At 36.1% G+C, this 24,999-nt stretch overlaps 1 protein-coding gene across 4 annotated transcripts in view; it reads left to right on the top strand.

Annotated features, from left to right (window-relative positions):
* The window catches only part of LOC126778765 (neurofibromin), an 89,445-nt gene that overhangs the window by 32,958 nt on the left and 31,488 nt on the right, over positions 1-24,999 (top strand). For all 4 annotated transcript variants that reach the window (XM_050502389.1, XM_050502391.1, XM_050502390.1 and 1 more), the window contains exons 28-44: positions 4,069-4,247; positions 4,722-4,857; positions 5,516-5,606; positions 5,952-6,126; positions 6,258-6,441; positions 6,913-6,965; positions 7,048-7,248; positions 7,760-7,882; positions 8,263-8,401; positions 8,852-9,016; positions 9,652-9,753; positions 10,048-10,185; positions 20,902-21,082; positions 21,429-21,535; positions 22,068-22,144; positions 23,253-23,446; positions 24,437-24,540. In XM_050502389.1, coding sequence (XP_050358346.1) covers positions 4,069-4,247; positions 4,722-4,857; positions 5,516-5,606; positions 5,952-6,126; positions 6,258-6,441; positions 6,913-6,965; positions 7,048-7,248; positions 7,760-7,882; positions 8,263-8,401; positions 8,852-9,016; positions 9,652-9,753; positions 10,048-10,185; positions 20,902-21,082; positions 21,429-21,535; positions 22,068-22,144; positions 23,253-23,446; positions 24,437-24,540 — 2,349 coding nt within the window. The remainder of the gene's footprint in view (positions 1-4,068; positions 4,248-4,721; positions 4,858-5,515; positions 5,607-5,951; positions 6,127-6,257; positions 6,442-6,912; positions 6,966-7,047; positions 7,249-7,759; positions 7,883-8,262; positions 8,402-8,851; positions 9,017-9,651; positions 9,754-10,047; positions 10,186-20,901; positions 21,083-21,428; positions 21,536-22,067; positions 22,145-23,252; positions 23,447-24,436; positions 24,541-24,999) is intronic.

Raw genomic sequence — 24,999 nt, 5'->3', positions numbered from 1 at the left:
GCCTTAAGCAACTCTGTTGTGATTCCGTCATCTCCCGGAACTTTGTTGTTTTTAAGCTGTTCTAGAGCCGCCCTAATCTCTCCTTGGTCAACGACCGGGAGCTCCTCGGAGTAATGGCGCATAAGAGGGGCGCGCTGGTCATCAATACTGTTTCCCACGGGTTTATCCGTACTTGAAGAGAACAACTGCCCATAAAACCTCTCTACTTCTCCGACAATCTCAGGCCTAAAGGTAACGACCCCACCATTTTCAGTTTTAAGTTTTGTCAGACGCGGCCTCCCAAACTTGCGAGCGAACACTTTCGATCCCCGATTTTGCTCAATCGCAGCCTTGATGGCACGGGTATTGGAGCGTCGGAGATCGCGTCGCGTCAGCGTTTTTATTGTTCGGTTTAAGGCCTTATCTGACAAAAACGATGGTAGTTCTCGTCGTTTTCTCATGAGCTCGAGTGTCTCAGCAGAGAGTTTTGGTGCGTTGTCTCTTCTCTGTGGCGGAAAACACTTGCGGGATGTGTTTTGCAGTATTTTGACCAGCGTGTCGGTTCTCTCATCAATGCTGCTTATGGTTTCCAACGCGGTGAATTGATTTTGAAGTTCCATTTGGAACTTTTCGGAGCCTTGAGCAGCTTGGAGCATGGTAGGTCGGAGAGTAGACCTCATCATTCTCGATCTTTCGGCTTTTAAGTTGATATTTAGAGTGCCTCGAACCAAGCGGTGATCACTTCCGGTATTAAACCTGTTGATCACTGAAACATCTCTAAATATGTGCCTTTTATTCGAAATGATAAAGTCTATCTCGTTCCTTGTCACGTTATCGGGGCTTCGCCAGGTCCACCTCCTCTGAGGCTTTTTTTGAAAGAAAGAATTCATCAAAAAAAGCCCCTGCGCTTCGAGAAAGTTTACCAGCATTTGCCCCCTGTGATTTCTGCAGCCCAAGCCGTAAGGTCCGACTTTCGATTCACCGCTATCTTGTACTCCCACTTTAGCATTAAAGTCTCCCATAACAACATTGTAGTGGGCCCTCGAGGTGTCGTTGAGGGCCTTTGCGATGTCCTCGTACATCGCTTCGACCACATCATCAGAGTATGTCGAAGTTGGCGCATATACCTGTACAACCTTCAGGGAGTACCTGTCGGAAAGTTTTAGGACAAGGTACGCTACCCGGTCCGACACACTACTGATTTCTACAATGCTGCTAATGAGATCCTTTTTGACTAGAAAACCGACACCACCCTGGGAGAGGTTATCACCTTCGCGGAAGTAGAGTAAGTTACCGGACTCTAGAGTTATCGTGTCCTCCCCCTGTCTTCGGACTTCAGATAACCCCAGTATATGCCAGTTTATATGACTTAACTCTACTTCTAATTCGGCGAGGTGATGGTCCAGCCTCATCGAGCGTCCATTATACGTTGCCATTTTCAGTCGTTTTATACGGTAGCCTGCCGTGAACCGGTGATTCTTAGCACCCCCTGCCCTGCCGATACCGCGACTGCTACCTTGGTCGGGCCTAGCGGGCTTGCCGGTAACTGGGGGCCTTTTTTTTGGGCGCATCTGCCATTAAGGGAGGGGTTTGCCCATACTCGCCGCGCTGGGCAGGCGTGTTGGCGAGCGCAGTAGGGGGTAAGATGTTTATGGGAGGGGGGACGCTGCTGCCCATCCCCCCTTTTCCCCGTCCCTCAGTCGCCTCTTACGACACCCACGGGATGAGATTGGGGGAGTACTATTCTAAGCCGGTACTCCACGGCACGGCAAGGACAAAAACAAAGAACAATTCTAGTTTTTTTTTTTTTACAGAACAAAACATTTTAACATTTTTTTTATTGGGCAATTGTTTATGAACGCAATAAAACAAACATACAACCATTTTTATTTATATACAAGATTATTTACTGGAATTAAATAATTAGAAATAATGTCAAAGAACCAATATATAGAATAATAATTATATAATATAATATAATTAGATACTTGCCATATACAGGGTTACAGGGTAATATGTCACGATCCTTTTAAAGGGTTATAGTTCAGGACAATAGCTATCAAATGACCCCCAAAATGCTTATGCAAAAGTGTATCGTTTTCGAGTTATTAATTTTTTAATATTTTTTTTATTTAAAGGATGTTTAAGATTTTAAAATTCAATAAAAAAAATCAACGTATTTTCCCTATTTTTTTTTTGTATTTCTTGCTAGGGTACATCCTAGTTAATAATAACCAGTTATAAAACAAAAACAATCTTCAAGCATTTTTAAATTACAGATCCAAAACTGTACAACTTTTCGATTTTTAATTTTGATTCTTTAAGTTACTCGCAATTTTTTTGTAAAAATCACTATGGCTCTTATCGTGCGGATCATTTTAAAAACATCTGCGTTTCCTTAGCTATCCATCGGTACATAAAAAGTACAGTAACAATCATAAACTCAGGAGAAAACTAGATAACAAAGAGACCAGGTAGGAAATTCTAAGAAATGCTATTGTTAAGAAATTAAATCTGGATCAAAGACAAAAGGACCTCAATGCAAAGTAGTTAAAGATTATTTTTAATAGGGGTAATAGGTAAAAAAGGAGAGATAAACCAGAGCTGTTTGTCGAATACTATTATCAATTCCTTTGAATTTACCGTCATTTTTTCTAATTTCCTTTTATCTCATTTCTTTTAGGAATAAGAGTAATAAAACCTTGTCGGGGTACATAATACTCACTGTACTTGCACTGCTCGTATAGTGTGGACGCGCTTTAGTGAATATTGATCTCTTAAATTTTTGAAAAAAACCGCTTCGTTTACTGGACTCTGTTTCTTACAACTTCGTGACTCGGCTAGCTAAAAGATTTTCTCGGAATCAGATTGTCTCCTTTGCACGCGACCAGTTTCTCTAATTCGACGATACACACCAATAAAGACACTATTGTCAGGTGTCCGGCGATCCGGAAATCGACGATTATACTCACGACGAGCAGCTGCGGCGTCACCGTTACAATATCCATAGTAAAATAAGATGTCAGCGTATTCCTCATTAGAGTACGGACGACGAGAAGAATTTTGTTCTGCAGCCATAATAGTCCTTTTTACGCGCCAAGTTATCATAAACACAAATCACAAATTCCTTTTAGCTAGCCGAGTCACGAAGTTGTAAGAAACAGAGTCCAGTAAACGAAGCGGTTTTTTTCAAAAATTTAAGAGATCAATATTCACTAAAGCGCGTCCACACTATACGAGCAGTGCAAGTACAGTGAGTATTATGTACCCCGACAAGGTTTTATTACTCTTATTCCTAAAAGAAATGAGATAAAAGGAAATTAGAAAAAATGACGGTAAATTCAAAGGAATTGATAATAGTATTCGACAAACAGCTCTGGTTTATCTCTCCTTTTTTACCTATTACCCCTATTAAAAATAATCTTTAACTACTTTGCATTGAGGTCCTTTTGTCTTTGATCCAGATTTAATTTCTTAACAATAGCATTTCTTAGAATTTCCTACCTGGTCTCTTTGTTATCTAGTTTTCTCCTGAGTTTATGATTGTTACTGTACTTTTTATGTACCGATGGATAGCTAAGGAAACGCAGATGTTTTTAAAATGATCCGCACGATAAGAGCCATAGTGATTTTTACAAAAAAATTGCGAGTAACTTAAAGAATCAAAATTAAAAATCGAAAAGTTGTACAGTTTTGGATCTGTAATTTAAAAATGCTTGAAGATTGTTTTTGTTTTATAACTGGTTATTATTAACTAGGATGTACCCTAGCAAGAAATACAAAAAAAAAATAGGGAAAATACGTTGATTTTTTTTATTGAATTTTAAAATCTTAAACATCCTTTAAATAAAAAAAATATTAAAAAATTAATAACTCGAAAACGATACACTTTTGCATAAGCATTTTGGGGGTCATTTGATAGCTATTGTCCTGAACTATAACCCTTTAAAAGGATCGTGACATATTACCCTGTAACCCTGTATACAAATTGTTGTTTTTCTATATACGAGTATATAAGCTTCGATGTTCGTTTTTATTTTGTTTATTTTATAACAAAAAAACAAATAATTATGTAAAATTATTTTTTAGGTCTCGGACTGCATGCAAACGTTATTCAGGGGGAATTCGCTGGGCAGCAAAATTATGGCCTTCTGTTTCAAAATATACGGCTACGGATACCTCCAGAGCTTACTGGAGCCGCTGATAACAGCGCTGCTGGATCAGGCGGATTGTAACGCTAGTTTGAGCTTCGAAGTCGACCCCGCTAGGTGAGAGCAGATGTTTACGATAAAATAATATGGTTCAAATTTTTACCTTTAATTTTATTATTGCAAGGCAACCTGGTCGTAATTTTTTGTTTATTTAGTACAGTTTGGATGACTGGCAATCGAGCCACCTGTTGGTAAGTGGTCACCACCGCCCATAGACATTGGCACTGTATGAAATATTGACCATCCTACATTGCCAGGGCGCCAGCAACATTAAAAACTATGATGCTATGTCCCTTTTGTATTTACACTGGCTCACTTACCCTTAACACTGAATACGACAATACTAAGTATTGCGCTTTGGTGCTAGAATGTGTAATGTATGGGTGACAATTAAGTAGAAGCACTGTAAAGAATATAATCTGTTTCTCATACCGTCAATACGCTGCAAACCACGAGAACTATATCATAAATAGCTTATACCAATGGCAGAAATATGACTTCGGACTTATACATGCCGTTTATGCAATGCAGGTTAGACCCGACCCACGACATAGAAATCAACAGGAACAATCTCCGAAACCTGACACACGAGGTCTTCGAGAGGATCATCGGTTCCGCCGATAAATTCCCTTCGCAGCTGCGGAGCATGTGTCATTGCTTGTACCAGGTATGAATGACTTACTTGAATCAAGGTTTTTTTTGGGTATGTCCCTGGAACACCATTGATTATCAACAGGCAACTGTATATATCTATGTTTTGTTTGTTACGTTATAACTAATATCATGAAATTTTGCATACATATCGACAGATGGTACAGAAAAGGTTATCCGAAACAGTTAACAAACTTCTCCCCCCTTCCCCCTCTTAAAATGCAGGCGAAAACTAGTCTACTATATATTTATTTATATATTTAAGCCGAAGTGCTCTAGAGGTTAGAACGCGTTCAAACCTAGACAATCACCACTGGATGTTCATGTGCTTAATTTGTGTTTATAATTCATCTCATCCGTTGAGCGTGAAGGAAAACTTCGTGAGGAAACCTGCATGAGTCTTAATTAACTGAAATTCTACCACATGTGTATTCCACCAACCCGCAATGGACCACCGTGTATAAGCTCCGACCTTTTCCTCAAAAAGGAGAGGAGGCCTTAGCCCAGCAGTGGGATATTCATAGGCTGTTACTTACTTTTAAGAATAGATTACTGAAAAAGATTGGTCAACATTTGTACTTTTTATATTTGGACTAAAAACAATTACTTCAGATAATTTGCCTGAGAAGCCGTAGGACATACTTGATGTTAATCAACTTTAATTAAATTTCCAGGTCCTAAGCAAGAGATTCGTCCAGTTTCCGCAGACAAGTGTGGGAGCGGTTGGTACCGTTTTATTCTTACGGTACATAAATCCAGCCATAGGTGAGTTTAACAATCGCAGTGTCATAAATGGTTTAACCCAAATGTCAGTGAATATATGTACTGTGTATGAGCAGCTTGGTGAAGGGATTGGAATGCAAGCCCGTTCTGCCGTCAAATAAAAATACTTAGTATTGTTGAGTTCCTGTTTAAAGTATGAGTGAGCCAGTGTAACTACACGGACAATCGGATATAACGTTTTTTTTTTTTTTTTACTTAAGTTAGTTGTGTATTGACAACGTCTATGGATGGTGGTGACCACCAGGTGACATCTTTGCCAGTCTATCTACCTATTTTGAATTAAAAAAAAATTAGCTATAGGCCTAAAACCAATCTTTTCGCTTCCAGTGTCCCCTCAGGAGATGGGAATAGTGAAAAAACCCATTCCACCTCACATCAAGAGAGGGCTCATGCTCATGTCGAAGATTCTGCAGAACATCGCGAACCACATGGAGTTCTCCAAGGAGCAACATATGTTGCCCTTCAACGATTTCCTGAGGGAACACTTTGAAGCTGGACGCAAGTAAGAGAATTGTTTGATTAATTTGAGACAATGTTTCCTGTCAGCCCATTGGCTGTCAGAAAACCTTCTTACCTGACATGAGATACGGTGTCCAAACGTAACTGTAACTTTAATACGTAAGATATTTACAGGTTCTTCATAGAGATAGCATCGGACTGCGAGACGGTGGACCAGACCTCGCACAACCTATCCTTCATCAGCGACGTCAACGTGGTGGCGCTGCATCGCCTGCTGTGGAACCACCAGGAGAAGATCGGAGACTACCTGTCCTGCAGCCGTGACCACAACGACGTCGGGCGGCGACCCTTCGACAAGGTGAGGTTTAAATACTTTGAGTATGAATGGTATATAAAGACAATTTAGGCGACATTCTCAGAGCGAAAATACCGATCCGACAAAATATTCAGCGATCTTCCTTGAACGAGGCGTGAAGAGGCATCTTGCGGGCCGGCAAGGCGAAGGTGGCTAGTGCAGAACATTCTTCCCGACTGTACTGGCCGTCGTCGCGTTTGGACTCTACTACCACTTATCATCAGGTGGAGTAGAGTCATTTGCCCTCCCGGCAAATATGTAAAAAAAAAGATTCGTTTTAATGGTCCGTTTTATGGTATTCGTTTTTATTCACTAATTTTTAACCAATCAAAATAGTCTTGAGTATGATTACTCATTTCATTTTAATATATACACATGTGCGTGTATACTATGTACGTCGAGTATGTACGTGTGTCTTCTGTGGATTATCCAACAGTATTTTACGCCTTAAAATATCATTTTTTTTATTTACAGATGGCAACACTTCTCGCCTATCTGGGACCACCTGAACATAAGCCTGTGGAATCGTAAGTTAATCTTTGATAAATCACAAAACTCCACTAAGCAATGTGACCTTGGCACATTTTCTAATATAAACTCAACTCGCAGCACTTCAAGTCTTCTGTTCTCGTCGTACGCGCGCTGGTCTTCCATTGACATGTCGTCAACGAACTTCGAGGAGTTTATAGTCAAGCACAATATGCACCAGAAAGAAGAATATAAGAGCATAAAGAGTTTAAATATCTTCTACCAGGCCGGCACCAGCAAGATCGGGAACCCGATCTTCTATTTCATTTCTAGGAGATACAAGTAAGTTGTATATTTATTTTAATTTCAAAATTTATTTTAAATCACCTAACATACCTACACAACATAACAAACAACCCAGGTAACATATACGAGTAATATATATAGTAATAGTACTCGCCCGTGCATTAGGGGGTAATTCCTTGAGGCTTAAGCTTGCTCTGTACCAAATTTTATCAAAATCGATTCAGTATCTTAGCCTTGAAAGCGTAACAGGAAGACATAGTTACTTTTACATTTATAATGTTACTATAGATATTTCAATAAGCAAAGTGAATAGTTAGACAAACGCGAACGTCACGCGTCACATACATACCTACGTAGACTTCTATTTGCCAAAACGTATTGTTATTCGTCGTTGAAAGAGTGAGATTATAATGTATTATTATAAACAAACACACAAAGACAGACTTCGTAGGCAAGTCAGTAGATAATCAAAGAAAAAAGAAACTCGTATTTAATCGAAAATATGAAATAATACAAAAAATAGTATATTTTTTTGTCATTTTTACAGGATTAGTGAAACAAATGCTGACTTGCTCATATACCACGTGATTATAACCCTGAAGCCGTTCTGCCAGCAACCGTTCGAGTTGATCGTCGACTTCACACACACGAACTCGGATAACCGGTTCAGGTGAGCTTGATAGACATTTATCTGTTCTGTGTATTAATGTGACTCATCGATTATTGTTTAAGTTTTGTCTCTTTGAGATATCTTTATTAGTGCTCGGTGCGATATATGAGTCACTGTGTGCGTGCGTGTGTGTGTGTGTGTATGTGTGTGTATGTGTGTGTATGTGTGTGTGTGTGTGTGCGTGCGTGCGTGCGTGCGTGCGTGCGTGCGTGCGTGCGTGCGTGCGTGCGTGCGTGCGTGCGTGCGTGCGTGCGTGTGTGTGTGTGTGTGTGCTTTTACTGTGATTTAAGATTTTATGTGAAAAAATTGTGAGAACATCTTGCACTATAAATTAGAATCTTATGCGTTATTGAAGTAATGTCTATTGTTCTATATTACAGGACGGACTTCCTGCAGAAGTGGTTCAGCGTGCTCCCCGAGGTGGCGTACTCCAACGCGCAAGCTTGCTACATCTACAACTGCAACAGCTGGGTGCGGGAGTACACCAAGTTCCACGAGTCCATCCTGGCGCCGCTCAGGGTATGTCACTACTCACGTAAGCAGGGCGACACCACAACTGGACATCTGGTGTTGGCATAAGTCAACTCACTGATCTAACGATACAATACAATATTCACAAGGGATATAACATCTTAGTTGGTGAAAAAGAAGGCTCATATTTCTTACTGCGTGATTATACCTACCTATTTTATATATACATATATATAAAAAAATGTTTACTCAAATATTTTAACGCCATTGAATGCCTTTTGAATAATTTAAAGAACCTGGAAAATTGCGTTTTAGAGCAGAAGTGTAAGCAAACATTACACTCAATTGTAGTCCATTTAAAAATATATTGTACAAACATTGTGAAAAAAAATCGAAACCTTTTTTTTTAAATTTAAAATGTTCCACTTACCTTTTTTATATAAATAATAAGATGTATAGTGGCAATTCTTAATAAAGTATATCTCGTTTTCTCTCCAGGGCAATAGAAAGCTCATATTCATAGATAACCACAGTCGCCTCAGCGATTACGTTGATCCGGAACAGCAGAAGTTACCAGGAGCGACTTTGGCTTTGGAAGAAGATCTAAAGGTCTTCAATAATGCTTTGAAATTGTCGCACAAAGACACCAAAGTTGCCATAAAGGTATGCACATAATGATATACATTTTTGGACAAAGAAGCCTTTAAAGTCTCACTCGATATTAATATATTTAATTAATTATATATATCATTACTAAAAGTTGAATAAAGTAGATTGCCACATACCAGCTGCTATAAAGATATCGTATTTACTAGCTGTGCCTGCGGTTTCCACCCGCGTATAACTTAAAGAAATAACTATAAGCGGACTTATAATATTTCAGTATATACAACATTTTTAGTTTTATTTACGTTTGATATTAGCTAAAGTTTCACCCAATGTAACTGAACAGTTATTTGATAGCATTTAAGTGAAGTTAGCCACAATACATTAGTAAAAACCGCACTCAAATCCGTAAAGCCGTTTTGAAGATTAGCGTGCACAAACGCACGGACAAAAATTGTAACAATTGTTGGTTCGACGCAATAGTTGATAAAGACCCCCGATAATAGTTTTACTCAAATATCTTCCATGTACAGACAGCGATCAGCTACAATTTTATAATATGTTTAGATTTATTTAATTATTATTTAAGCTAGCAATTAAAAAAGTTTATAATCATACATAATTCCCCGTTAAAAATAAGTTTATATCATGAATGCAATAAAATGTTCTACCCAAAAATGTGTCCTCAATAGGTGGGACCTACGGCTCTTCAAATAACGTCAGTGGAGAAGACGAAAGTGTTGGGTTTGCCAGTTCTCTTGAACGACGTTTACTACGCTTCGGAGATTGACGAGGTGAGTGTTTCCATCATAACTAAGAAGTAGTAAAGAAGATAATACTTTGATTGATTTTCGTCTGATCGGTTTTGGTCTTGGTAACTATACTTGACAGAAAATGGCCAATCAGACTATAGCGCGCAAGTATGTGCGCAAATCAAAGTGCGCTCTCGCTTATGTCAATCCAAGGTCAATTTTTTTAGTATAAAAATGCAAATAAAATAGAAACGTAATAAATTTGTCATGGTAGAATATTTGACGAGTAGGGTTCGCACAAGGTCCTGCCACTAATGAAAATGTTCTGAATTACAGGTGTGTCTCGTGGACGACAACCAGTTCTCGCTGTCCATCATCAACGAGTCGACCCCTCTGAGCTTCATCCACAACGACTGTGACAACATCGTGCAGTCCATCATACATATCCGGAACAGATGGGAGCTGAGTCAGCCTGTAAGTCACTTGTGTGATTTATTACTATATATATGTCTTTATTTTAGGGTCTATTGATAATTTATAAGATCATTTTATTTCGTTTTAGTATCATTGTTAATTGATTTTTGAGGTGGACGTCTATTAAATGAATGCATTCTTTATTGTTTACAACTCATTAGTTATTTACTGTGAAACAGGTTTGGCGCGCCGGCCGACCGGTGCCGCTTATCAATCGGTTAATTTACTGTTAAACAATTGCGGTTGTGTTTATTTTATATATATCTTTTATATTTATTTTATATGGATGATATTGATATAAATAATATAAAAAGTCGAGATGGCCCAGTGGTAAGAATGCGTGAATCTTAACCGATGAACGTGGGTTCAAACCCGGGCAAGCACCTCTGAATTTTCATGTGCTTAATTTCTGTTTATAATTCATCTCGTGCTTTTCGGTGAAGGAAAACATCGTGAGGAAACCTGCATGTGTCTAATTTCATCGAAATTCTGCCATATGTGTATTCCACCAACCCGCATTGGAGCAGCGTGGTGGAATAAGCTCCAAACCTTCTCCCCAAAAAGGGAGAGGAGGCCTTAGCCCAGCAGTGGAACATTAACAGGCTGTTACTGGTTACTGGATATTGATATTTTGTCTGATGAGAACAATGTGAATAACGAGTTGAGGACTCCAAGCCCGACTATCTATTTGAGCGAGATGTTACTAAAAAAAAAGCAGCACTGTGAGAAGGAGACAGAATATACACCCATGGAAGATGATATAGAACAGTTGTCAGTGGGAGTTAACAAAAGAGAAAGAGATGATATAGACGAAGGTTAAAAAAATTAAAACTCAAGACATGGAAGTATATATTTCATGTAAAGAGAAGTTTCCCAAACAATTCGCCCTTGCAAAAATATTAAAGGAATTGAAAATTACTGATGTTACTAAAATAAAATACTTAAGCCCCTACAAAATTAGAGTTGAATTCGATAATGTCAACTGCATGAGTAGAATGATGACATGTGAAGAATTATTGAATAAAGGGTGGAAATTTCAAAAAGCATTTCAAGTAAACTTTACATATGGTACAATTAAGGACGTGGACCTTGATTTAACGGAAGAAGAAATAAAAATGCGCATTAAATGTGATAGTCGTGCGGAATTAAGTTCAGTACATCGATTGAAACGACGTGATACGGATGGAAATTGGATTGACTGCGAGAGAGTCCGTCTCTGTTTTAAAGGTTCATATTTGCCTACTCATGTCTTCGTTGACAGTCTTCGTATTAATGTTGACTCTTACACATTCCCGAGGTCTCAGTGCTCCAAATGCTGGAAATTAGGGCATACACTATCTAGATGCCCAGCAGATAAGATTATTTGCCCTAAGTGTGGTGGTAATCATGCAAATTGCGAGACAAAGACCTTTGTTTGTGTTAACTGTCAAGGTCCACACATGGCACTCAATAAAGCATGTCCTGTTTACTTGACTGAAAAAAATATTCGTGAGATTATGTCTCAATTTAATTGTACATACAGGAAAGCTCGCACAATGCTACCAGAGTCTCCGAATCATAAATATAAAACCCCTACTGTGAAGATTACCGTGGATCATACTCCTACTCATCCAGAACGTACGTACGCGAATATTGTATCAAATGTTTCCTCCTATGTTATCAATTTTTCCTCCTACTGCAATGGATTCAAAAGAGGATCAAAACGAAAAACATATCCCTTCAGCACACGTTTCAAGTAAACAGGCTAACATTCCAACAATTAATCATAAATCCGAAAATCAAATGCACCTAGAAAACATAAAGCGATTAGAACCGAAACTGCAAACCTATCTACAAACCATCATCACCTGCCTAATTCTAAAATGGAGTCTGAAGAATTACACCAAGCAAATCCCGAAAAATCATTAGATAGAAACATTAACTTCTCAAAACTCTTGGACAGATTAAAAGAGATTTTATTTCTTAAAGGCGGAACATTTCATCAAAAACTAAAGAATACAATTAAGTGCTGTTTTGAGTGGTTAACATTAATTGTTGTTGAAAATATTTCTGATTGGCCTAAACTTGAGTTAATTTTAGACTATTTAAACACATAAATTCACAAAGCTAAATATTATTCAGTGGAACGCACAAAGCCTCAGACCTAAATTGACAAGTTTTGAAAATTTGTTGTGGCAGGAGAAAATCCATATTGCTGCTGTGTGTGAGACTTGGTTAGAGTTAAATAGATACTTAAATATTAAAAATTACAATATACACCGCTGTGATCGTGATGACTCATATGGGGGAATAGCCATAATTGTACATAAGTCCATCAAATCACAGGTATGCAAAGTACGGCAGACTAATTCGTCAATCCAGATTATCCACCTTAAGTTTTTGAATTGTGGAGACTTTGATAATATAATTTCAGTTTATTGCCCATCTTCAGCCCGAACCAGTACTCGTGATTGGGACGCCATTTTCTCCATAGCTAACTGTAGGACTATTATAATTGGAGACTTTAATGGGCATCACACTAACTGGTCACAAAAAATTGACCAAAGAGGTTTACAAATATTCGATGCGCTTTCTGACAATCAGCTTGTGACTTTAAACGACCGCACACCCACTAGAGTAAAATTAGTTAACGGCTTTCTTCAAGAATACTCCCCAGATATTTCCTTGGTAACCTCTGATATTGCGCTTAAATTCAGTTACTCAGTACTTAATGAAACATTGGGCAGTGACCACAGGGTTTTTAAAATCTCAACCAATTCAAGTTGTTCATATCCATACATATATAAAAGAAACTTTAAATTGGCTGATTGGAACTTATACACGCAGACACTTGAAAACTTGTTCAATCATTTTTCTTGGCTTAATGACCCCCAAAAAGACTACGACACCTTCGTAGATTACTTAAATATGGCAGCAGAAATATCTATCCCTTTAATAAGATTTAGTCAAAACCCTTCTTCTAACTTTTCCCCCAAACCGTACTGGAACCAGCATTTATCTAGAGCAGTGGCTGAAAGACGTTTAGCTTTATCAAAATTCCGTCGTAATCCAATCCCACGTAATTTGGATATATTGAAAGAAAAAATTAACTTTGCACAAAACTTAATGCGTAATTCTCAAAGTAATTGTTTTCAAAATTTTTGCTCGTCTGTAAATCAAAAAACTACATCGACAGAGTTATGGTCTAAAATGAAGTGGTTAAAGGGCTATAAGTCTTCTAAACAACAAATAAATGGAAATCTGGCAAACAAACTTTTGCGTAGCTTAACACCCGATTATGTTTCCCCTATGTGCCCTGCGTTATGTTCTCATAATAATAAAATAAGTTCCAATATTTCAATGACTGAACTAGAAAGCTGTATTCCATCTAAAAATACATCACCTGGTAATGATGAAATTACATATCTGATGATAAAACATCTTCCTAAAAATAGTAAACTTATATTGACAAACCTTTATAATTTGTTTTATGAGAAAAGCTTTGTTCCTAGCCAGTGGAAAAATATTATCGTCGTCCCTATTTCGAAAGCGGGTAGAGATTCAGAATCTGTTTCGTCATTACGCCCAATTGCCTTAATGTCTTGCTTTTGTAAAATTTTTCACAGTATTCTTAACAAGCGATTGGAATGGTTTTGCGAAAAGAATAACATTTTTTCGATGAATACTACTGGATTCAGGAAATCATATCAGTGTGCAGATAACCTGTCTTACTTTATAACTAAAACTTTAATTGGATTTTCTAAAAATAGGCCAACAATCGCGTGCTTTATTGACATTCATAATGCATACCACAATGTCAATATTAATTCTCTTATTTAGATAGCTTGGGTGTAGGGTCACAACTGTGCACTTATCTGTGGAATTTTTTAAACCATAGAATTCTAAAAATTCGGTTAGACGGAAACGCTATGACAAGAAATACAAGCCTAGGATTAGCGCAAGGAGACCCATTAGCGCCTTTATTATTTAATATTGTGACTTATAAAATTTGCAAAAATATCAGCCTAGTCTCTCTATTGCAATACGCGGATGATTTCCTTTTATTTACTTCATGTAATAGTTTGACAGAAAGCTCTGAAAAACTACAATCGGCATTAAACACTATGGCTGTCTACTTATTAGATATAGGTTTAGAGATTTCGACTACTAAAACTAAAGTTTGCATATTTAAAAGGGGGCGTAAAAAGTACACAGTTAAGTTACAATTGAATTACCAATTCATGGAAGAGGTTAACGCTTTTAAATACTTAGGAGTTTGGCTAGACAATTCATTGAGATGGTCAAAACACATCAATGACTTAAAAATAAAAATATTAAATTTATTAAATATTCTTAAAATTCTGAGAGAACCGGGCTGGGGCGTACATCCTATTCACTTAAGACGTTTGTATTTTGGACTAATTCGTAGCAGAATAGATTATGCCAGCTTCTTATATGATAATAGTTGTAAAACAAATTTGAAAAAAGTTGATGTATTACAAAATCAAGGTCTCAGATTGATTGGTGGCTTTGTTAAGACTACACCAATCCATATAATGGAAAATGAGCTTTGCATATCACCATTATCGATCAGAAGATATTATTTGGGAGCTAAATTTTGGCTAAAATGTAAATCTATGGCTAAAAATAAAGTTATCAGGCTATTAAATATATTTCAAAATGTGTGTACTAATTCTTACTGGCGAAATAAGAAATTACCACTACTTATTATGATTCACAATGATTACAACGCTTTCGGAATCCACCAAAGCGATAGTTTTATTTATTTAGTGTACAGGAAACAAACAGTGAAATAATTACAATAAAATAAAAAATATAAAACAATTCTTAAACCAAAACAGTTTCCATTTATAAATTAATCATAAGTAATTACAAAACAAGACATTTTTTATATTTAATAGGTGCATGAAATTATGTAATTCATTTATATAATTTAATTTAATATAAATTTAATTTTTAAATCAAGAAAACATAATTTAATAATAAATAATCAAATTATAATTAATTAATTAAAAATGCATGAGTAAATTAAGGCTCTTCGGAGTATAATATTTCTTTTACTTGCAGTTTGAATTTTTTAAGGGAGAGATGAAATATATCACATTCAATAAATGTTTTATTGTACTGTTTAGATGATCTATTAATAAATGCATTTGCTGCATATTTAGTCTTTGTCAATGGATAATCAAAAATAGATTTATTGCGACTACCAGGGCGAGGACACTTGATATTTATTTTAGAAAGGAGATAAGGGGAATCAAATATGTTGTGGATCAATTTATATAAAAACACCATATCATGTTCAAGTCGTCTCTGTTCAGTTGTCGGTATCTTTTCTATTCGATTCAAATTATTTATAGACGAAAATTTTAAATATTTTAAAAACTTTTCCTGAATATTTTCGATGAATTCTATATATTTACTATACTGTGGATTCCAGACAGTGCAAGCGTATTCTAGAATAGGTCTCACAAATGATTTATATAAAAGAGCAAAAGTTGAAACACGCTTAAACTCTCTGGAAATCCTCAGCACAAATCCTAGCATACGAAACGCTTTAGAAGTTATGGAATTTATGTGTTCATCGAAAAGAAGTTTAGAATCGAGTGTTATTCCAAGATCTTTGACCACTGATACACGTTTTATATCATCTTTCTTAAATCGGTAGTTGTAAATGATCACATTTTTTTTCTGGTATATGTTATACAATTACATTTCTTTATATTCAAAAACAGCGAATTGGTAGTACAATAATCGCTAAGTAAGTTCAAATCTTTTTGCAGACTAATACAATCATCAACACTCTTAATAATTTTATAAGTTTTTGTATCATCAGCATATAATAGAAATTTAGAAGATGCAAATACCGAAACAACATCATTTATATATATATTAAAAAACAGTGGTCCAAGATGTGAGCCTTGAGGGACTCCAGATGGAACGGGTAGAAAAGATGAGCAACATCCTTTCACAGTCACGGCTTGACTTCTATTCAATAAATATGACTTGATCCATCTAAGGAGGTCACCATGTACACCGATGAACTCCATTTTTGCTATTAAGATAGAATGAGAGATTTTGTCAAACGCTTTGGAGTAATCGGTGTACACAACGTCCACCTGATATCCTTTGTCCATTGCAGTCAAAACATAGTCAGTGAATTCACACAAATTAGTTTCAGTTGATTTCTTGTTAATAAATCCATGCTGCTGGTCAATAATTATGGGACGTATGCTTGGAAAGATTTTGTCATAAATTATACGTTCAAAAAGTTTTGGAATTGAACTTAATTTCGAAATAGGACGATAATTTTGGATATCATGTCTATCTCCCTTTTTAAAAATAGGCACAACATAAGACTGTTTCCAAATTGAAGGCATAGTACATGTATGAAGGGAAATACAAAACAATAAATGTAAAGGAATAGATATAGTCATATAGCATTTACTTAGAAAAGAGGTGGTATACCGTCGGGTCCGCTACCTTTTTTAATATTTAAGGTTTTCAAATACTTACGAACATCAGCAAGTGAAATATCAACAGATGACAAATTAATTGTATTAGCATATCCACTATTATTTTGACTGTTACAGGAAAAATTGTTAAGATGTGTACTATGTTCAAAGGATGTATAGAAATATTCATTAAATAGATTGCTTATTTGCTGACCGTCACTTGTTGAGATGTCGTTATAATATAGCCGCTCAGGTATGTCATTTGTATTCTGTTCGGTCTTGACAAATGTCCAAAAACACTTAAGAGTTTCTCAAAATATTATTTTCCGCAAAATCAAGATAGTTATCGTAGCATGTCTTTTCAACCCTTTTTTGTCTATCACGAAGTAATTTAAAAGTACTGTAATCACTGTAATTATCATACATTTTCGATTTATTGTGATATTTTAGTTTTTCTTTAATAATTTTAATAAGTGCAGGAGAATACCACGCTGGATACTTACTAAGATCAACAACCACTTTAGAAGGAATATTCATTGTAATTATATCATTGATTATGTAATAGAATTTCTCAACGGATGTGTCAATATCGTAGTAATCAGAAATAACCGACCAATCAATGTTAGCCAATAATTCATTAATTATTTTATAGTCAGCTTTATGAAAAAGTTTAACAATACGAGGAGGGCTAAGAAAGCTACTAATGTTAATATCTATTAACATAATATCCAACGTGGGATGGTGTAAATCTTCCTTTACTAAAGGTGTTTCACAGCGCATAACCCTACAATTTGAGTTACTGAAGACAAGGTCTAATTGGCGATTATTGTTGTTTGAGACTAAGTTATATTGGGAAAAGTTATTTAAGGACATGAAGGAAGACATTGCATTGACCATTGAGTTTTGGAGAGCACGTTTTGGTACAAAATCGCTATTTTGGATACCATTGCGAAATAAGTAATTTATAAATCATATAAGACTTAAGAATTATACTAAATACATTTAAACTGACCATTTCATCTAAATTAATTATAATAATTCTCCTTTCCAAAATTATACAAATAGAATAAACGTTAAACAGATTTAGCAGTTTCATCTCTCTCTCAAAGCCTAATAAAATTACAATTAAATAGAAAAGCCAACATAATTTTAGTAAATTTATAAAGAAGCCACCAAACGTACTTATATATAATATGTTGGATAAATTAATTGCGCGTATTACAATTTTTTTAAATCACATTCGTTAAGTATATGAATAACAGGGCTAGTGTCAGTTTTTCTAGCCATAATAGAACAGTTTTTTACCCAAATATACGTATATTTTTTATCGCGAGCTATTTCATTTGTTTTACGAAGAAGCGCCTTATTAGCACTTGTTAGATGATCGTTAAAGTAAACACGATTAGTATTTCCCACGTAGCCAAGGTCGCAAGCCCTGATATTCTTCTTTGCTCGTAATCTAGCAAGGAAATCATCCTTCTTCCATCTAGACAAAAATCGAATAATTACGGGTCTTGGTTTTTTAGAAGCATTGTTTTTAGGGACCACGCGGGTTATAAAATCGATGTCCGAATGACTGTAAGCTGAGTGATCTACCAGTTCCGATAACTTATTCATTGTTGTCATTAAATTTTCGTTTTTGGATTCGGGAAGGCCAATAATCTCAACATTAGAACGCCTGGACCATTGCTCCTTATTATTAATTTCATTTTGGAGGTTTATCATAGATAATTGGCAGTTTTTTACATCGGAATATAATGCATCACACTTTTTTATCCCATTCTCGGCTGTTTCTAGTCTCTTAAGAATCGCATCATGAGTATCACTTAAAAATTTCACAGAGTTTTGGAGTGACAAAATTTCCTTTTTAACATCCTCAAGGATATTTTGAAATCCAGAAAAAGCCTCTTTAAACTCAGATTTAATAACATTTCGAATTTCATCTCTTGATATTTGTAGCGCAGTGAGATTTACCTTATGTGTATTTCTTTCAGAAGACGTACTCTTATCAGTTTTTTGCTTGGACCGCTTTGTGACATTGCGAATTGGGGTATCAGATTTGTTGTCCCGAGAATTATTTGAGGTACACGATGAACACCGCCAGGAGAGTCTAAGATCATCGTCCGGTTTTAGTTCTTGATCTTTTAGCTGTAGCATACAAGCTACATGGAATTCCCTATCGCAAGATGTACATACAATAGGATCTTCAGCATCATTTATTGATTAATAGGAGAGTGAACCAGTAGTGACAAATTTAAAGATTATTATACTATATATAGTACTGCAGGACATAATTAGGTAACTAATTTTCATAGCACAAGGGAATTCTACGAGAACTCACAAATGTCTCTATCCAACCAGTGTGCTTGGAATTATTGACACTAGATGGCACTATTTTCAATCAATCATTTTAATTAAAATATTAAATTTTATATTTTCGAATTCCAAATTATAAATTTTGCTTAAATTTTATTTCAATTCAAATTCTTACAAAAGCGTACGTTATTTTTATTATTCAAGTTTTTTAGATTAAAGCTAAACTATTTTGTGCAGCCACATTATTTTATATTATTTATAGCATTTTGAATTAAACATTTTCAAGGCCTTGAAGTTTTGGCTTAACATAAATATTTATTAAGTATATTACGTAGTTGAACAAAATTGTTTTATGAAATCCATTTTGCACCCACATCATACCAGCTGAAGGGTTAAATAGTGAGGATCGAAACAGCTTTATTAATTACACAAGTGCGCCATAAAATATTTAGCAACACAATTTTACTTTACTTGACGCACGAAGTAGATCACGATGCACTTGACCAACGTTAAACATATGTAAATCACTTTTATATTTGCAAAGTTATTGTTGAAAACTATTATATTTTGGCACTGAAATTGTTATAAGTTTACTTATTCTTTTAAACGAAGATATACTACGTATTTAGATCTTAATTTTCGAGAGAACTGTTAGCAAAATCACTGGTTTTTACAATAATATTAAAGCACCAATAGTTAATACGTCTTGTCGCTATGTAACAAACGGCGCAATTGTAAGAAATTAATATAATTAAGTTAGAAATAATATAAATAAGTTAGAAATGTTCAGTCTAGACACGTGGGTTAGCAATGTGGATTTATCCTCTCACATTAAATGCTCTTTAGCCACAATTGACAACAGTAAAAGTAATTATAATAAAGCAGTTTTAAAATTATTATCTGAACGGGCAATTACAGAAATATACTCTTCATTTTATCAAGTGTTTACAGATGCTTCGAAAGATAACTCTGATATAGGTGTTGCTTTTTATGAACCCCAAGCTAATACTAGTTGTCAACTTAGAGTAGATACTAAGATATCAGTAATGCGTGCAGAGCTATTAGGCATTGTGGAGGCTTTATCATATATCAGATCTATAGAATGTGATAGATTTGTAATCCTGTCAGACTCTAAAACTGCTCTCCAGCACGTGGCTCGGTCTACCTCGACCTTTCGAGAAATTCCGATAGCCTATATCATCTTGAAATCTATTCTAAGTTTCTCTCGTCAAAATAAAAAAGTGATATTACAGTGGATGCCTGCTCATATTGGCATAGGAAATAATGAAAAGGTTGATATACTAGCAAAAGATGCAGCACGAAATGGTATTTTCTACCATTGCCTACCATATCATTCGGAATTATTATTGTATTTGGCTAAACAAAGATTGTACAAATTTTGGAGAGAGTATTTTGATGAGCGATCGCATACTAAGGGGGTCTGGTACAGAACAATGCAGCCTGGCCTATGGAAAAGTCTTTGGTTTGATGGTGCCAATATGACCAGGTCTTCAACTGTTACAGCTCTTCGACTTCGTTCCGGACACATTCCATTAAATAACTTTGGTTTCCTTATGGGTAAAACACCCTCACCTAATTGCAGTATATGTAATATCATAGAAGACACGTATCATGTAATAATGGAGTGTGCTCGAAACGAAGCTGATAGAATATATTTTTTACGTTTAATTAATTATTGCGGAGAGGTGGGGGCATGTAACAGTGACCTCGCTGACCCTACATCAGAACCAGCGAAAGTTTTGTACAAGCTAGTGAATAATCTTATTAAGAATGATGTAAACGCTATGACATGAATGATGTAATTAAGCAATGTGAAAAGTTTAATGTTCTGTAAGCACTATGAGGTTGGCATTTTCTTAAAGATTCTTATTATGTAGCATTTTAAAATAAAAGATACTAATTTGGCTATGTCTTGATGTGCCAGGACTCGGTGACGGTCCACCAGAAGATCCGGCCCAAGGACGTCCCGGGCACGCTGCTGAACATGGCGCTGCTGAACCTCGGCTCCAGCGACCCCACGCTGCGGACGGCCGCCTACAACCAGCTGTGCGCGCTCACAGCCACCTTCCACCTCAAGATCGAGGGGCAGCTGCTGGACACTTCGGGTGAGTCCAACGCGAGGCGATGTTATTTACCACTTAAACGTAAATCAAAGTTCGCATTATTTTTTCTTAAATTATTTCAGGAAGGCAGACGAGCAAATATGCTTGTTGGTAACTGGTCATCTTTACCCGTAGACACTGGCACTGTAAAAAAATATCAACAATTCTACTAACGTCAATATTGTACCTGTAATTACACTCACTGCTTAAACCGGAATACAACAATATTCAGTATGAGTACTAATATGAAACGAGAGAAAGTTACTTACCCAGACGGGCATAAAAGAATCCCTACCACCGTCCGTATATAGATTATATAATTTATTTAATGATATAATAATTTGAACAGGACTCTGCATTCCTTCCAACAACACGATCTTCATAAAGTCGGTCAGCGAGAAATTCGCTCACAACGAACCGCACCTGACCCTCGAGTTCCTGGAGGAATGTATACAGGTAAACATATTGGAAATATATTGTTACGTTCATTCGTACATTATCATTCGTTCATTCGCCCATTACATTCATTCAATATTCGATGACTTACAGTTGACCGTCAGCCAATCGTGAGTCATCTTTTTGGTTGGAAAGGACACGTGTTGATTGGAGCTTGAAATATATAATAAATGTAATTGTGGAATTATATTTCTGGTGTTATTTCTAAATTCCTTCGGAGCGTAAAACTGTTAAAAAATAATGTATTGGGTTTTTTGTCTTGTTTGGAGGATATTGTCATTATAAATTATTATATTTTTATTAATTGCCTCATTGCCTGGAGAGTAGATAGTGCGCGCCTGTGTTTGTTTTACGGTTAAGCATTTTGATGTCTCCTGCGCAGTTTCCTATTCGTACAGCGATCTTTTTCAAGCATCATAGGATAGAAGCTTAACTATGAGAATGAAAAACTACATACAAATATAAACGCATATAATGAAATAGATTAATTATAATTTAAACGTAACCCTAACGGTATTATTTATATTTTCAGGGTTTCCGAGTATCGACCATTGAGCTGAAACATTTGTGCCTAGAATACATGACGCCTTGGTTGGCTAACTTAGTCAGGTAAGTTAATTATCACTTTCACTCGCACCTCAATATACATATATTTCACACTTTACTTTATATTAATATAATACTCGTTACGTAGCTTTACAAACGTCGTCTCGCAGTACTATTCCGTAAGAACGGACTTCGTATCTCACTCGTGAAATGTTGACCACCGTTATATTTAACATTATTATCACGTCGGCGTTTTTCAATTGTTAAAATTATACCATTGGTTACAACTTATGTACTTGATGCTACTATTGTCGCAATAATGTTCTAGCAGCCATTTTGTTTAGCAACTCTTCCTTTCCTTCCATTGTAGTTGTGAACAGTGAATCTGACTTTTGATAAATTATTAATAACTTTCATCAGTAGTTTTGGCGGGGGTAATGAGATGGTGACTACTTCCCATAAATTGTTATATTTGCTTATCCACTATATAGGATATAACATAATTATAAGATTAATATCCTATAATAATAATAATATTCTGGGACATTATTCACACACGGCCATCTGATCCCAAACTAAGCAGAGCTTGTACTATGGAAACCAGACAACTCATATACTACTTTTCTTTTGTAAATACATACTTATATAGATAATTATTGTCACTTATTAGTCAAGCACTCAAATACTTTTATAGAAATGTAATCGGCGCAAGAACTCTATATATGCAGTGTTTGCTTTCAAATGGGTGTACAACAAATGTTCCTAGTTTTAGTACAAAATTTATTAAGATATTATGTATGTAACGTCCGCTAGCAAACCTTTAATAAATAAATAATCACACCCAGACTCAGGACAAACATACATGTTCATGCACACAAATGTCTGTACTGGGTGGGAATCGAACCCACAACCTTTGGCATGAAAGTATCTACCAACCAAAACCAAAATTGGATATATAAGAGTGTCTTTTTATAACATACACATGTTATAAAAACACTTTTATTCAATCAATCAATCAATCAACAGCCAATCATCGTCCACTGCATAGGCCTCTCCCAAGGTGCGCCAAAGCTCCCGGTCTTACTTACTAAAATGTATTTATTAATAACACTTAAGTTCGTCAATAACACCAAAAAGGTACGAAACTACTTAGTCATGTATTTATTTTTAGATTTTGCAAGCCGTCCGATGAGTCACGGCGTCAAAAGCAAGTTGGCCAAATTTTAGAAAAACTGATCACTCTAACCATTGAGGAGACAGAAATGTACCCCTCGGTGCAGGCTAAGATCTGGGGCTCCATCGGCCAGGTGCCCGAACTGATCGATATGGTGCTGGACAGCTTCATACAGCGAAGCGTCAACTCTGGTGTGTATAACGAACGAGCTGAAAGTTAAATGGTGTAAAAGCCAAGTTTCCCAAAGTTGGATTAGACTGACGAAAGTCCAAAATTACTAATATCGATTTTTAATTAAAAGCAACTTCGCCGACTTTCAAAATGTCATTTTAAATCTATAATGATATCTTAACCGATGATCGTGGGTTCAAACCCGGGCAAGCACCACTGAATTTTCATGTGTTTATTTTGTGATTATAATTCATCTCGTGCTTTACGGTGAAGGAAAACATCGTGAGGACATGAATTTTGCCACATGTGTATTCCACCATCCCGCATTGGAGCAGCGTGGTGGAATAAGCTCCAAACCTTCTCCTCAAAAAGAGGAGAGGAGGCCTTTAGCCCAGCAGTGGGACATTCACAGGCTGTTAATTTAACCTGGTGTCCTGAAACAGTCGACAGTGTTTTTTTTTATTATTTCGAGATACCTAAATTATTCCTTTTATTCTAATTAACGCTGCATACATTTTTAATTTTTAATATATTTTAAAACATTTCAGAGTGGTTCATCAACATATAATAATAAAATATATTATTACTGAACATTGAATGTTTTTCCTTTTTTTTAATTAAAAATAACATTCAAACAGTATTAATTACTATATATATATATATATATATATATAACCGCATTGGTCTATTAACTAGCGTTTTAAAAAGCTATAGAGCTTTAAGTGATGGGTTCAAACCCCGGTAGGACCAATAAAATTAATTTGGTTATTAAGAAGTTCTTAAGTCACGCGTGTATGTGTATTCTTAAGCTGCGCACGTGACCTCGGCTTCCTGAGTGTCGTGGAGAGTTGTGTGTGCGCAGAAATGTGCACTAATTTGTTAAGTCTCTGATAGTATGACCGCTGTAACGTAAATCCGTCATCACAACAATGATGGCAATATTCAAAGCATCTTTAGTACCTTCTGAGGAGTTTGTCTACGAGTTCGTAAATAATCATACGTGTTTTAAGGTCTCGGATCTCCAATGGTCGAGATAATGGCGGATACGGCGGTGGCCTTGGCCTCCGCGAATGTTCAGCTCGTATCTAAGAAAGTTATCGGCAGAATGTGTAGTGTGAGTCATTATTTTAACTATTTGAAAATAGAATACATATTTGTTTTCTTTATTTTTTTTTTCATTTATTTAATTTTTTAAACATTTTTTTATACTATAATAGTTTTTTCGTAATTACAACCCGCATGAGATAACTCGAGCGAACTCTCGGATGACATTTTTTTTTTTTTTATATTCGCCGGGAGGGCAAATGACTCTACTCCACCTGATGGTAAGTGGTAGTAGAGTCCAAACGCGACGACGGCCAGTACAGACGGGAAAAACGTTCTGCACTAGCCGCCTTCGCCTTGCCGGCCCGCAAGATGCCTCTTCACGCCTCGTTTGAAGGAACCCGGGTTGTAAGAGGAGGGGAACACGTGAGCTGGTAAGGAATTCCATTTTTTGGAAGTACGACAAAGAAAGGAGTTGCCAAATTTATTTGTTCGCGATGGAATTGCTGTCACAGTTAGGCGGTGACAT

Source organism: Nymphalis io, chromosome 27 (genome assembly GCF_905147045.1).
Source record: "Nymphalis io chromosome 27, ilAglIoxx1.1, whole genome shotgun sequence".
NCBI lineage: Eukaryota > Metazoa > Arthropoda > Insecta > Lepidoptera > Nymphalidae > Nymphalis > Nymphalis io.
Note: the sequence above shows the minus strand (reverse complement) of the source record. Positions and strands in the feature narration are given on the sequence as shown.